The sequence below is a fragment of the Hevea brasiliensis genome, chromosome 13, assembly GCF_030052815.1.
Source record: "Hevea brasiliensis isolate MT/VB/25A 57/8 chromosome 13, ASM3005281v1, whole genome shotgun sequence".
NCBI classification, from domain to species: domain Eukaryota; kingdom Viridiplantae; phylum Streptophyta; class Magnoliopsida; order Malpighiales; family Euphorbiaceae; genus Hevea; species Hevea brasiliensis.
Window position 1 is genome coordinate 24,746,054 of NC_079505.1, and position 15,485 is coordinate 24,761,538.

Sequence of the window (15,485 nt, forward strand, 5' to 3'; positions counted from 1 at the left end):
ACACAAACTTAATGGTTCGAATTACCTGGAGTGGAGTAAGACTGTTAGGGTCTATTTGCGTAGCATTGATAAGGATGATCACCTTACTAAAGATCCACCCACTGATGATACACGACAAAGTTGGCTAAGGGCGGATGCAGTTTCTACGGCATGTTTTTTGATCAATCGTATGCCGTCTTCTGTCCTTAATGGGGATATTCCTTATACTACTTTGTTTCCTACAAAATCTTTGTTCCCTATTGAACCCCGTATTTTTGGTTGTACCTGTTTTGTGCGTGATGTTCATCCACAGGTTACTAAATTGGATCCAAAATCTCTCAAATGTGTCTTCCTTGGGTACTCCCGGCTCCAAAAAGGGTACCGTTGTTTCTCTCCTACTCTTAATCGTTATATTGTTTCTGCAGATGTCACATTTTTTGAGTCCACTCCATTTTTTCCTCCATCATCTGTGTATGAGAGTCAGGGGGAGGAGGATGATCTCTTAATATATACTGTCCAACCAATGTCTAGTCCTCTCCCACAGCCTGTTCCTTCTGTCTCTAGACCTACTCGACCTCCCGTTGTTCATGTTTATTCCAGGAGATTGGAGATTCGACTCAGATCCTCCACCGGCTACTTCGTTGGGAGATCCTGCACCTCACGATCATGATTCTGATCTAGACTTACCCATTGCTCTTCGTAAAGGTAAACGTTCATATACTTACCCTATCTCTTCTTGTGTTTCTTATAATCAATTGTCTTATTGTTCTCGGTGTTTTGTTACTTCTTTAGACTCTGTTCCTATCCCTAATACTGTTGATGAGGCCTTTGTCTCATCGTGTGATGCTATGAAAGAGGAAATGGAGGCTTTAGATGCTAATGGTACATGGGAACTATTGCCTTTGCCCACTGGTAAGAAAGCTATTGGTTGCAAATGGGTATATACAGTAAAAGTAAATCCTGATGGTTCTGTGGCTAGATTAAAAGCACGTCTTGTAGCAAAAGGATATGCTCAGACATATGGGGTTGATTACTCTGATACTTTTTCTCCTGTAGCTAAACTTACTTCTATTCGCTTGTTTATCTCTTTAGCAGCTACATATGATTGGCCCCTGCATCAATTGGATATCAAGAATGCTTTCCTTCATGGTGATCTTCAGGAGGAGGTGTATATGGAGCAACCACCTGGGTTTGTTGCTCAGGGGGAGTTGGGTAAAGTTTGTAGGCTTCGGAAGTCTCTTTATGGCTTGAAACAAAGTCCTAGGGCATGGTTTGGGAGATTCAGTGAAACAGTACAGGAATTTGGTATGCAAAAGAGTAAGTGTGATCACTATTTTATAGGCAACTGAGGTGGTCTAATTCTCTTAGTAGTCTATGTGGATGACATTGTCATCACCGGGAGTGACTCTGCAGTATTTCATCTCTTAAAACCTTCCTCCAAACTCAGCTGGACCAAAGACTTGGGATTGTTAAAATATTTCTTGGGTATCGAAGTTATGAGAAGTAAGAAGGGTATTTTCTTGTCTCAAAGAAAATATGTCCTCGATCTATTGACAGAGACAGGAAAATTAGGTGCTAAGCCTTGTAGCGCACCAATAACTCTAACTTTACAATTGTTAGCAGGGGATAGTGAGTTGTTTGAAGATCCAGAGAGATACAGGAGATTGGTAGGAAAACTGAACTACCTTACAGTCACTCGTCCTGACATTGCTTATTCCGTTAGTGTGGTAAGTCAGTTTATGTCTTCCCCAACTGTTGCTCATTGGGAAGCCTTGGAACAAATCTTGTGTTATCTGAAGGGCGCTCCAGGAAGAGGTTTGCTATATGGTAATCATGGGCATTTGAATGTTGAATGTTTTTTGGATCTAAGGTTGACAGGAGGTCAACTACTGGATATTGTGTTTTTATTGGAGGAAATTTGGTGTCTTGGAGAAGCAAGAAGCAGAGTGTAGTTTCTCGATCTAGTGCTGAATCCGAATATAGAGCCATTGCACAATCAGTATGTGAGGTAATGTGGATACTTCAATTACTAGATGAGATAGGTTTTAAGACCTCCCTGCCTGCGAAATTGTGGTGTGATAATCAAGCTGCTCTTCATATCGCTTCTAATCCGGTGTTTCATGAGCGGACCAAACATATTGAGATTGATTGTCACTTTATTCGTGAAAAGATTCAACAACAGATCATCTCAACAGGACACATCAAAACTGGAGAGCAGTTAGGAGATATTTTCACAAAAGCTCTGGATGGAGCTAGAATTGACTACATTTGTAACAAGTTGGGCATGATTAACATCTATACTCCAACTTGAGGGGGAGTGTTATGGAAAGTCAATCACTATGTTATGGAAAGTCAATCACTATATTATTTCTCTGTATATTTTGTATTCTGTATTCCTATTTAGGATTTCTTATTTAGGATTTCTTCCTAATTAGTAGAACACAATTATAGGAATCAATTGTATATATATACCCATGTACAGATTAATTGAAATCAATGAGAATCATCTCTTTCTACATAACCAAAAACTAGTATATATTCACAGCAAATGCACTATGGTAAAGACTTTTTCTTTTCCTTTTCTCCCCCTTTTCTCAAAGCACAGGAAAAAGGCCCTTGATAAATTCATATGTACCCTAAAACTCTCATGGTTGTCTTAATATGGTTGTGCCAGTGTTGTCAAAAGTGCTAGGTGCCCTTAAGGCGAAAAGGTCCTCCATCGCTCGAGGTGCTCGCCCGAGGCACTTGCCTAGGCGCTAATTTATTCCAAAATAATAAATAATTAAATATACAATGTAAAAAACTCTAATATATTACACAATCAATAAATTGCCAAATTTCATATTCATATTTCATAATATATTATATGTTTCAAACTTCAAGATCAAAAGCATTCCTCCATGTTTTCATGTTGGAGCCTTTTTATTTTTTGTGTGTGATGATGTTATAGATTTTTCAACCATTTGTTTTGATCCTAACCAAATAAAAAAATTTTAAAAAGAATTCCATCATAAGAATTAAGAACACTATAATATATTAGAATGGTAACTTGTAAATGCTATAATAGATTAGATTATTGTAATAGAGTACTCAAATAGATTATAGTGTGTAACATAACAGAATTTTAGAAAAATAATATTCATTGTTTGTAGTGAATGTTTCCTTAAAAAATAATATTCAAGAGGGACAAAAATATTTGGGATGGGTAGTGTATTTGATGGAGTTAGGAATTTAAATCATAGATCAATGAAGGAGAAGAATGAAAATATTGTTTTATTTCCACTGGCTGAGTACAAGAACAATGAAATCCAAAAAACTCCACAACATTTCTAACAAGGAGTAATAAGAACAAGAAAAGGAACAATAAACATACTCAGCTAGAATAACAAAAAATGTGACAAAATTTTAGACAAAAAAAATATAGAATACATGCAGAATTTCAAATAATATACTGGTTTAAGAAAAAAAAGTGACAGCAAAAAAAGAATTTCAGAATTTGAGGAGGGATAGAAGAGAAGAATGAAGAAAAATAATGGACATGTTTAACCAAAAAAAGAAAAAAAAAGAGGAGGTGACCATGTTCAGCTTCTCTCTCAACTTTTTTTTTTTTAATTTCTTACATTTTTTTCTCCTTTCCTCACCTCCTCTGGGCACCTAAGCAGTGCCTGGTTGAAGTCGCCTCGACTGGAGGCCTCCCAGGTGAGGTGCTTAGATTTCGCCTCACCTGGGCACCTAGGTGAGCACCCGGGCACTTGGTGACAACACTGGGTTGTGCAACATTGAATGCTTGTGACAGAGAATTTTCTCCGACAATTCCTACTTCAAAGAAATTGAGAAAATTTAGGTTGCAGTTTCTAGAAGACACTTATTTGAGACCATACTAGAATTGTAATTGATAGCCAAGTTAATCAAGTTCTTCAATGTGGAATGGTTTAGCAGTTTTAACCTTTCTTTTCCATTGACAAAATATTCAAGTGTGTCCTAGTTTAACTTGATCTGAAGCTATAAACTCTCTTAAAATGACTGAGCAAGATTCAGTTTTAGTAAGTTTGAAACCACAAAAATTGCAACCACGATATGCTTTTACTTCCAAGTATGCATTTCTGAGAGAATAAAAAACAAAAATTAAACCCTAACTTAGCATAACAGAGCAAGGTAAATAATATACCTGAACATCGTAAAATTTTATGTAGAAGCGAGAGCTATCTATAAAGAGCTTTGTTTGAAGGATTTCTGCAATAGTTGAACTCAATTTTCCATTAACACTTGGCCCAAGGCCTCCAATTGAGATCAACTCTCCGTATGCAGCTGGTTCTTCAGTGCCGGCAAATGCAATAGGCACTCCTCCATTGAGCACAATCATCACATACTGAAGAATAAAGGGGGGCATATCAATATACAAGTGTATGGGTATTAATATCTATAAGCACTTTTCCACATCACCATCTTATGCTGAAATGATCACAATATAAATACGTAACATAACATATATTACTATTTGTACTATTTCACAAACAAATCATGTCCAAGTCATCTAGGCCTTCTGATGATATAGCTTCTTTATGCCACATATGCATGGAGAAAAACAAAGTAATTTCAATACTTAGTAACTTTCCTATCCATCTAATTTTCTACCTCTGCATGAGAATATGAATGTGGATTTTTCCATAGGATAGAGTACCTTAGTACTTCCATATGAAAATCTTGAATTTAGTAAAAATAGCCCAAAGCATCAAAAGGAAAACAAGATAAATTTAATAGATAATGACTTAGAACAAGAAATAGTGTAGGCAAAACAGCCATTCAAATAGAGAACTTCCAAAACTCGAACCCAGATAATAAACATGATATATAGGCAAACAATGAAAGTGCCAACAAAAAAACCCAAAAGGGCATCCAAAATACACCAGGATAAATCCAACACAGATAGTAATCAGGATTCATTGAGTAATTTCATCGAACAATAGAGTCATAGATGAAAATAATAAAAAAAGAAATAAAAAAATCAAAAGAATCAAGAAAACACAAGAAAGCAAACAAAAAAGGGAAGTGCACTCAACGGATTCAGGCTTGCCAATGATTCTAGAAACAGCTTTGGTGGCATCCTTGAGAATATCAGAGGTGGTAACTGCATCCACTGGTAGGTTAGTGAAGAGATTCAAGGTAGGCATTTTTCAATTTCACTTGTTCTTGGTTTGTGGTAATGGTAAGCCTCCCTACTCTCAATGGGTGGTTTTAGTTTTCCACCTTGGAGATGACAACGGCTCCTTGCTGCCTCGTGTTTTTGTCCCTCTGCGTGTGTGTATATATATATATATAATTAATTATTTTTAATAATCCACCTTATTTTAAAAAATATAATTTGAAAAGATAAAACACAGTTAAATTATATTTTTTAAAATAAGGTATATTATTAAAATAATTAATTTTTATTTTTATCAATTTAATTCTCATTAAAATTTATGAGAAATTTTTATCTAATTCGAAACATAATAAAAATATGATATATGAAATTAATATCTAATAAATAGATTAATCGTATATCTTATATTTTAAATTTATAGAGAATAAAATTTATAAAAAAATTTAAATTTAAATTTGAAATCTTATAAAATTTATTTATTTTTATATATGGCTCAATTTTTACTTTGATATTTTAGGTTTTTAATGAAATAAGTCTTTAATATTTATTTGCATTTATTTAGCCTCTAAGTATATATTAAAAAAAATCTTATTTTAATTAAAAAAATCTTAGTTTTAAAAGGTTAAAATTAAACGATTTTATTGTTTTAATTAAAATTTTTTCAATGCTGAATTTTTTTAAAAAAAGAATAATTTTTAAAAGATTATACTATTATTTTATCACGGCAAATTAAATGTGTGGATAGATTAATAATTAAATAAACGAAGCCTGCCCTCCACACATTTTTTTGTTGCAGATTATATACATATATATTTTTTTTATTTTGCATTAAGATTTCTTTTTTTTTAAGAATAATTAAGATTTCATTTTAAATATAAATAAATTTTAAATTTAATAGTATATTAAAATTTTTTAATTTTAAAATTTTGAAAAAATTATTTTAAATACAAGAATTTTTTTAAATACTAACTAAACTGATTTAATTTATTTTAAATCAATTAATGAAAAAGCAAAATAATTCTAATCCCATATCACATCAAACTCCTGACCCTAATTATTCCCATTTGGAAAAGTGCGAAATGAATTGAAATGTTTTGTTATTAGCCTCTTATTTATCAAAGAAATTAAATTTTTTTTAGTCTGATATTAAATAAATTATCCAAATATAATTATTTTATCTAATATTAAAAAGTTAAAAGCAGTATACACCATTCAATATAAAACCCAACAGAGGATTCAATTTTATTCATCATCTATTTATTTTACATAAAAAAACTTATATATAAAAAATATTTTTTAAAAAATTTCATAAAAATATTTTCATTATTTAATTATAATATTAAATTAATAATATATATATATATAAGTATTTTCACATTTTAATAAAATTATGAAAATCTAAAAAATTAAAAATTACTTTCTTTTTCAAAACAGAAAATCATTAACCCTTTAATCAAGAAATTTTTTCTATTAATTCTTGAGTGCCTTGAATGTTAAAAAATGTGAAAACTATTTTCCAAGAAAATATTTTTTTATAAAACAAACATATCCTAAAGCAAAGAATAAGAGCAACATGCAAAAGAATACCAGAGAAACACAGTAAATCACAACTATTTCATCACATTTTCTTGCATCATTTTATCCCAAGTTCAGCCACTAAAAAAAACCCACCATCATCTGAGATGCTACCAGTTTAGCAAAGGTCCTACTTTTCAACGACTTTAGATACACTAAATTTTATGAAAATTTTTCGCTTTGTTTTTTCTAAATATAAAAATATCAGATATAATGAGAAATTGTTCTGAAAAACAAAGCCATGTTGTAGGTTGCCCATTCAAAGTCTAAAATTACTATAGCCTCCTAGACCAGAAGATCCATATCCACCATATGATTGTCCTGACAAAGAATACCGCTTGCTGTCCATCTGAGAGTACACAGACCTCAGTCCACTGTCATAGTTGCTATAGCTGCTGTTGACTAATTCTCTGCGATCGCTTAAAAATTCCTGCACACACGAATAAAACGTGTCATCATATGTCATTCATACTGCATTGTTGCATGTAATGCTAAAGATTAATTACACAAATTTCAAGTAGAAAAGAAATGGCTCAAAGAACAGAAGATCACATCTCAAACTCACAATCCATCACATGCACGGGCTTAGTTTTTAAACCAGTCCTTGCAGGATCTTGGCAAGTTTTGTATGAAAATGTCCTACCTGAATCAGTTGTAGAGCCATCTGAACCTGTGATGACGTGCCTTTGATCTCCACAATTATTTCATCAGGCAGTCCCCTGCTTTCTTGCACAGTTATTATGGCTCCACTAGCGCGACGAATATATGCAATATTATTCCCTCCAATCCCAATGATATCCTCAGCATAAGAAATTGGTACTTGAATAGTTTGTGTTATCTGTTCATGAGGCAGCCCCAGAAATTATGACGAGAAATATAGCAGAAACCAGAAAGTGAAACAGAATTTAAAAAATGGATCTAATATGGTATAAGCAATCTTATCTGGCTGAAAAAGAAGTCCTTTTCATTTAAAACTGATTTGCACAAATCACATATAATAGCAGGTCAAGCACACCCACCATGTGCACAGCCAAATGTAAATACTCAAAAGTCTACAAGAAAGAATGAGGGACAATAATTTTTACAGTTTTTAAGAGAAATTAAGTAGCTATATTTTGATAGAACCACCAAATTGCCTACCTTTACACCACTCAAAACAAACCATAAAAAATCTAGACCAATATCAACCCCCACCAAAAAATAAACAAATCAATTAATAGATTATCAAATTAGATTCTATTAGATTATCAAATAAATTATCAAATAGATTATCAAATAAACCAATCAACCCCCACCAACAATAAACTTCAATTCAAATTAGATTATCAAAATCGCATTCGATTCTTCCTCCTCTCCATGTTCAAATTACACTGACCAGAAAAGGGGGCAAGGAATAAGCTCATAGCTTATAACTAAGTCTTACAATTGGTTTATAGCACTATGACCCTAGACTCCTCAATCTCAGTATTTTAAATTTTCTTTCTTTACAAAGAGAGAGAGAGAGAGAGAGAGAGAGAGAGAGAGAGGGAAAGGGAAAAAAGAAGCAGAAGAGAAGAGTCGGGGGAAATTCCTGGATACAAAGACTGTAAAAATGTTGGATACCTATGGATTATGCATTACAAATATACAACAATTAGAATGAGCTAAAATATTTAAACAACACAAATATATAATCATGTCAATAATTATTTAATAAACAACAAAGATAATAATTGGTAATTATATAAACCAGCTTCTACATTATAATACATAAATAACAAATAAACAAAGATTTTAGGACATGCCCATTATAAATTAACTAAAGAGCTAACACCAGTGCCAGATGTATATATAAAAATAAGGGGTCAATCTCTTTTTACTAAAAACATTCTTTCATATATATATATATATAAACCGACTCCTTACAAATTTAATTATTTAACCCTCTTTTTGGTAAATTTTAAAACTAAATAAGGGTATAATAGAGAAAGATGTATTTGAAACATTAATAATGTTATAATTCTTAATACTTTTCTTGTCAGTCTGTCTAATTATAAGATATTAATATCATATTTTTGACCTTTTTAGTAGTATTTTACAATTTATTTTTTACATGTTGACCCCAGAAAATAAAAATTTCTGGATCTGCCACTGCCTAACACCATCAAATTCCATCACATAATAGGTTAAAAAATGCATCCCTCAAACTAAATCTCCATTAAAAATTAAGTTCAAGCATAATTTTATAACAAAACTTAAGCCTCAGGCGTAAGGACACATGGGAAGGGAAGAAGAACCAAGAAGCAACAGAAAGATGTAAAGGAAAGAGAGATAGAAGAATGCATAATAAGAGTGTGCGTGCAAGGAAGAGACTGGGGCATATGAAGAAATCAGAGAGAAATAAGTGACATGGAAAGAATAGTGAACTATGGCTGGTGGCCAGATCAATAGTGACAAGCCATGTGTAACATCGCAAGGTATATGAGGAAACATGCAAAATAAGGCTCTTGAATGTTGTTTTATACTAGTCAATTTTTGAACTGATCTAATCAAGTCTAAATGAATTTTATGAAAAATTGTTAACTATGGTAAATCCATGTCCAACTCGGAACAAGTAGGAGCAGAGGTTTCAATATTATCATCTGTATTCTTTGAAACTAGGTATCAGAATTTCACTCCCTATGTTTAGCACATACTATGTAAAGTACTCATGTCACATTGTCATGGGTACCTCTAAGCAAAGAGGTCCGGCTACCTCTTTTCCATACAGGTACCTCAAATGCAAGTACAAGCAGAGGGTTCACTATTATCATCTGCACTGGTTGAAACTTGCAAAAAGTATCCAAATGTCAGTTCGTATCAGGGGGTGGGCATTGGTCAATTCGGTTTAGTTCAAATACAACCATAATTCTTAAAAATTGAACTTAATAAAACAAAGTTGGTTCAGTTCAGTTTAGTAGTTTGGTTCTAGGAAAGAAGGGTGAGAGAGATAACAAATCCAAAAGCAGAAGCTAAAGACCAGAAAGATAACCCAACCCAACAAATCACAGTGAGAGAACAACCATTACAAGAATTAAGAGGAAAAAAACACACTACCAATGCAATAAAACATCATTGTCCAAAGTCAGAAAATAGAATATATATATATATATATATATATATATATATATATATATATATATATATAAAAGAAAGAACATAACCCATCCATTATTGATTTAATCTACAACTCAAAATGGAAGAATAGTCACATAAGAGAGCAACAAAAAGATTTAATGTTAAACAGGAAAAAGCAAGAAAAAAGAAGACCAATTCTGAACACTGTGAAGAAAATTATCACCTTATAAATTGCTCTGCTATCAGGCAGTGATTAGTGAAAGCACAAAATTAATTATTAACACATCAATGCTTTTAGACATATTTTGAGAAAATCTTCAAGAACTCACATGTTTAAAAAGAGGAAAAAAATTATAGCAAAAACCTAACCATAGTTTTAAATCCCGTTCACAGTCACGATCAAGGGTAACAGAAACAAGCTTATAACGGCCATAACGTAACGGTAATGGCCTAGCGCTACACAAATTTTTTTGAAAAATTTGCAAAGTTTATAAAATGAGTAGATATTAGTAGATACAAGTAAAACTAAGAATACAAATATATAATAAGTATAAATACATCAAATTATATGTTATTAATAATATATTTTAGTAAAATTAATTCTGAAATAATTCAAATTAAAAAAAAAAAACACATAAACCTAGAGATCAGGCAAATCAATGCTTCATACTATAAATTTAATAACAAACCTAATATTAAACAAAATTTTCTTCAATAAATATGCAAAAATAAATAATAAAACTCACCTTTAGCAAATAGTTGTGGAGAATAAAAATATTTGATTATCTTACCTTAAAAAAGAATAAGGGAGAGATTTGTAGAAAAAGGGGAATTTTAGGCGAAATTTTGAGAGAAAATGTGATCGAAATAGTAGTTTAAAGGCCGAAACACATAAAGAATGAAAAAAACCAATGTAAACACTGCATGCATATGTTTTTTGTCAACTGAATTATTAAGGTAACATCCGTTACCATTAATGATAGATAACGGCTGTTACTGTAATGTAATGGTGGTAACAGTCGTTACCAATGTAACTCAGCATTTGCTTTTAAATAACAGGATAAAGGGTAATGGCCCCTTGAAAACCCGTAAATAATGACCGTTACGTAACATAACAAATATGACATGTACATACAACAGTTGGCGCTATTTGGACTCCACTAATTTATATTTGCATTCCACATTTATTGTCTTCTAATTACATTGACAATTTTTCCCTACATATCCCTTTTAGCATTTTAACTACAATAAAAACTCAATTTAGTATTTAAAATTTTTAAAGAGATAATTAAAATTTTACAATATTAGTCCTTTTTTTCTTAACTTAGTCATCAAAATACAGGCATATAAAAAAATTAAAATAGAATGGAGGATCAATTAAATTATAAGAAAGCATAGAATTTTAAAGTTGTATTGTTTTTATCAAATAAGGCATCCTAATGATATTTTAAAATGTAAAAACTTAATACAAATTTAAACAAGATCAATGACAAATACTCAATTAGCTTCTTAAACATAGTTACTATATTCACGAACTCCATCTGGGTTCCGTGATCCAGATTGAGTTCCCAATTCACAGGACATTTGCATCCTCATTGCCTGAGGAAGAAGAAGGGAAGCACTCACTGCATCGGTAAAGTAAGAAGAGCCAGAGGAAGAAGAAGAGATGAGTAGAAGTTGAGGGTTTTTTTTTTCCTTGAATAGAAGAGGCTGAGGTTTTAATTTTTAAATAGAAGGCTGGCCATAAGGCCTACAACTAAAAGCCACTGATATTATCACGTTTACGATTTTGGGCTCATCTTAATGTAAACCCTAAGTTACAATTAAAAACCCATCTTAATATTATTATAGTTCCTACAACTAAGGTTCAACATGTTATTTCTTTTACTAATATTAATCTTGTAAACTGTATATCATAAAAAAAATTATAAAAATATGGAAAACAAAAGAAAAATATTATTTTATTCATTATTTTTATTCTTAGGAATTACGCTAACAAGTGTAATTCATGTATCGCGAATCAAATTGATATAATTCACATACCACGATCCGAATTGGTGTACCTATTAAGTCTATCTAACCCCATGCATCCTATATCTAGATAAGTGAAGTACAGAGTACCCATACCACAATCCAAGATATACCACATTCGAGTAACTATTTTCTTAACCTAGAAATTTCATACTTCTGATCAAGTTGTCAACTGTTCGAATCATCCAATGCACACTAGACTTCACTGACAAAAATCACTAGTTCCCAACCTTTGAACAGAATAACAAAACCATAAACAATTAAGAACAGAAAAGACTACTTAGTTGGTTGCAAAGGAAGTCAAGGTATCATATAGAGTTAGTTTCAGGATTTAAAATTTGAAAATCTGTATATTGTTCTGTTTAGTTGTTGAGAAAAGAATGAGGAGGAGGGAAAAAGTTGTTTGGTTGCTGAGAAAAGGAAAAAAACAGAAAGAAAAAATTGATTATTTTGTATAGCTGCTTGCATATTAATCTAGCAATTTTGTGTATGATTAAAATATTATTATTTCCCTTAAATTATGTTGTTTTCATCATCTAACTCTCTTTTGACAAAGTGCATTTCACACACTTGAAACTACAAGTCCTCAATGTATCTAAATCAAAGTGTTCAAGGTCTCAACAGAACAAAATTGAAGTTCAGAAGCTCAATATGCAAAACAAGAAAAGTTCAACGACTTAAATGCCGTTCAAAAGTAAAACTGCAAACCTGAGCAACTATGGGAGCACTGGCACGATTGAGTACAGAAGAACGTATTGATGAAACTGCAGGATCTTGGCCATAGAGTGAAATTCTGGAAGGTGGGATCTGTGACTCCAACGAATTTTCTAGTTCAAAGAACAAAGTTTCCCTCTTCGCTGAAAGAGGATAATCAGTATCACTTCCACCTTGAGAAGTAGCGTGCAGCAATGACTTATCACTCCATGTCTGTGCTTGGCGGTCCTGTGAGATTATTGCATTGTACTACAAATGAAATTGTTATAATTAGTACACTGAACTATAGAAAACATAATTTATTGATCACTCATAGCAATTAGACATACATTCTTTTCAAAAAGAGGAAGAACACTATGATCAACCAAAAACTTCCTCAAGTGACCCACTATTGCTTCTAAAGCCTTAAGAACCTTCAAGGCTTCTCCCTGCAAATCTACAATCCTCTCATCTGCAGCAACATAAAATGGCACTTCATCTGGCAACAAAAAGAAAACAGTACCCATTGCTTTATTCAGAGATGAGAAAAAAAATGTCGAACACGAAAGCAATTAGGCAAGCAAAATAGGAAAATAGCTATATTTGAAGACTAAGGGCCTGTTTGGCACTACTGTTGAGAAAAACATTTTTCTAAATATATTAGTTAGAGGGTATTAAAAATTGATTTAAAATTAAATTTGATTTCTAGTCATAAGAACTCCAAAATAACGGAGTGTTTTATTTCAACAGCATCTAAATTAGTACTTTTTCTAAAAAGCCCTTTTTTGATCCAGAACATCAATGCCAGATAGGGCCTAATTGCATCAAGTTACATAGAAAACCTATCTCTTGGTAGCACAAAGACAGTGATAAACACACACACACACACACACAAGGGGGGAAAACATAATGCACAGGAAATGGCAAGCATTGCGATTTTATTGGCAAAGCAGGGGACAAGTACCATGGTGCACAAAAGAACATCTAAAGCATACCTTCCGACAATACCCGCACAGATGCACCACTGCTCTCTTGTATTGCCCTGATTACCGAGCCCTGCTTCCCAATCAAACTAATAGCCTGTGTTGATGCCACCAACAACCGAAATGAACAAAAAGCAATGCCCGCAGCTCCAGATTCTTCAGCATCACCCTCAGGTAATCCAGTAACACGTTTAAAAATTCTTATCACAGCATTCATTGCAGGGGATAGAGGTGCCTCCGGCTCTTCCTTTCCAGATATCAACACCTGAAAGAAAATCTAATAAAAAAGACTTCTTGGAAAATCCTACAATGGGACAGTGGCATGCGATATCTAATTAAAGCATACTGAAAAAAAAAAAAAAAAAAAAACAATGGAACAAATAGCACGAGATTCTGAGAAAACAAAATTCAAAAGTTAGGACAATGGGAGAAACTTCTATTCTCTTGTCTAATTCAATCAAAAGCACCGATTTCAGTTGAATCACAAACACCGCACAAGCATGTAAACCCAACAAAAAGAAAGCAAAGTCGAGGGAGAGACGATAAGGAAAAACTACAGTAATAAGAAACATACTACTTGGTCGGGAATGCCAATGGGCGCATCAAGAACTCGAATGCGAGCTCGAGTTTCATCGCACAGCTTCTTGATAAGGTCACCCTTACGGCCAATAATGCTGCCCACTTTAAGCACGGGCACTATCAACCTGAACACACAATCCCCAGGCCAACCCGGCCACCTCACGCTCGTATTGGCAGTGCCGGTGGAAGGTTGCAGTGTAGAATAAATAGAATCGGCCTCAGAATTTGTTTCTGCTGGTGGTGCTTCAATGTTTTGTGTGTCGGATTCTGACGGATTCTCGGAGCCGTTGGCTCTGGTCTCTGGTTTTGCGGTGGTGGCCATGGCCATAGAAGAGAGAGAGAGAGAGAGAGAGAGAGAGAGAGAGTGAAATTTGGGTTAAGGTTTTAGTAAGGGATGAAGGAAATTTTGGGGATTTTATTCTCATTGGAAGGTTAAAAGGTAGCAAGAAGACGTTAGCTATGCAGTGACGGAAGAAGGGTTTCCACGTGGGGGGTGCATGTCATCTTAATCGGTTAATCAAATATATATCCTTGATATATAAAGTGTCAACTGGCTAATAAAATGAGATAAAAAAAATGGCTCATAAAAATAAAAATATTTTATAATTATAAAAATAAATTTCATATAATGATTAACAATATATATATGTTGAATATATTGAATGCTTAATCATTTATATTTTTTTTTTATTAAATACTCCAGCCTTTCTTGAAATGAAGTTATTTTTATCTTCTGGAAAAAAGACTATTTATAGTTAAAGATGATACATAGATTAGGTTCAGTTTAAATATATTCGATTGAATTATTCAGTGTTCATATAGAAAATATTACAAGCTAAATTTAAGTTTTTTTATGAATTGTAAATAGTTTTTTATTAAAATGTTAATTTTTTTTAAAAACTAATTTTATTCATTTAATTGGTTAGCTCCGATAAATTCTAGCATATAGTTAGAATAATACTCTCTTACTCGTAAAAATATAATTTTTTTAAATATAAAAATAAACTTTATATAATTATTAAAGGAAATACATGTGTATTGAGTGCATTAATTAAATAATTTTATGTTTAACTATTTATATTTTTTTTTCCATTTTTATAAGATGTTATTGCATTTTTTTACGCTTTTAGCTTGTACTTTGTTTTGTTATAAATGAGGACATGTATTGACGTCATTAGCCCCGTAAAGATAAAGTGCTAACTGTAAAATCCCATATTTACACTATGTTTGGGAGGGAGTTTTTGAAGATAGAAGTACGGATTTTTAAAGTGTTAAGCTCGTGTAAGAGGAAGGTTTTGAAAGGAGGTAAAGTTTTTGGAGATTTTTAAACTTTTAAAAACCTTACTTTTTCAACCTACCAAATTGATAGGTCATGATGGTTTTGATACCTTACCTTCTATTACTTC

At 32.4% G+C, this 15,485-nt stretch overlaps 2 protein-coding genes across 6 annotated transcripts in view; both read right to left on the reverse strand.

Moving 5' to 3' along the window:
• LOC110667767 (uncharacterized) overlaps nt 1–5,279 on the reverse strand; it is a 26,659-nt gene extending 21,380 nt beyond the window's left edge. For 3 of the 5 annotated variants that reach the window (XM_058131953.1, XM_021828731.2, XM_021828732.2), the window contains exons 1-2: nt 5,040–5,278; nt 4,148–4,348 (exon numbers count right to left, since the gene is read on the reverse strand). In XM_058131953.1, the coding sequence (XP_057987936.1) occupies nt 4,148–4,348; nt 5,040–5,150 (312 nt within the window). In that variant the 5' untranslated portion in view covers nt 5,151–5,278. Of the gene's footprint in view, nt 1–3,629; nt 3,796–4,147; nt 4,349–5,039 lie in introns of those variants that run through there. The other 2 variants (XM_058131952.1, XM_021828730.2) reach the window with 2 other exon arrangements.
• Nucleotides 5,280–6,715: 1,436 nt separating this feature from the next.
• LOC110667765 (RNA-binding KH domain-containing protein PEPPER) lies at nt 6,716–14,459 on the reverse strand. The gene is made up of 6 exons (XM_021828726.2): nt 14,075–14,459; nt 13,513–13,765; nt 12,868–13,016; nt 12,533–12,787; nt 7,341–7,535; nt 6,716–7,127 (listed from the first exon to the last, which is right to left on the reverse strand). The coding sequence occupies exons 1-6, from the start codon at nt 14,405–14,407 to the stop codon at nt 6,957–6,959; spliced, it is 1,356 nt and encodes a 451-aa protein (XP_021684418.2). The 5' UTR covers nt 14,408–14,459; the 3' UTR covers nt 6,716–6,956.
• Between the last annotated feature and the right edge of the window lie 1,026 nt (nt 14,460–15,485).

Bases quoted from the DNA above. Each gene is read 5' to 3' on its own strand.
- LOC110667765 (XM_021828726.2), bottom strand. From the start codon at position 14,407: ATGGCCATGGCCACCACCGCAAAACCAGAGACCAGAGCCAACGGCTCC. The intron at 13,017-13,512 runs GTATGCTTTAGA...TTTTGTTGCCAG, and splicing joins TGTGCGGGTATTGTCGGAAG to ATGAAGTGCCATTTTATGTT. The intron at 12,788-12,867 runs GTATGTCTAATT...TTTCATTTGTAG, and splicing joins TTCCTCTTTTTGAAAAGAAT to TACAATGCAATAATCTCACA.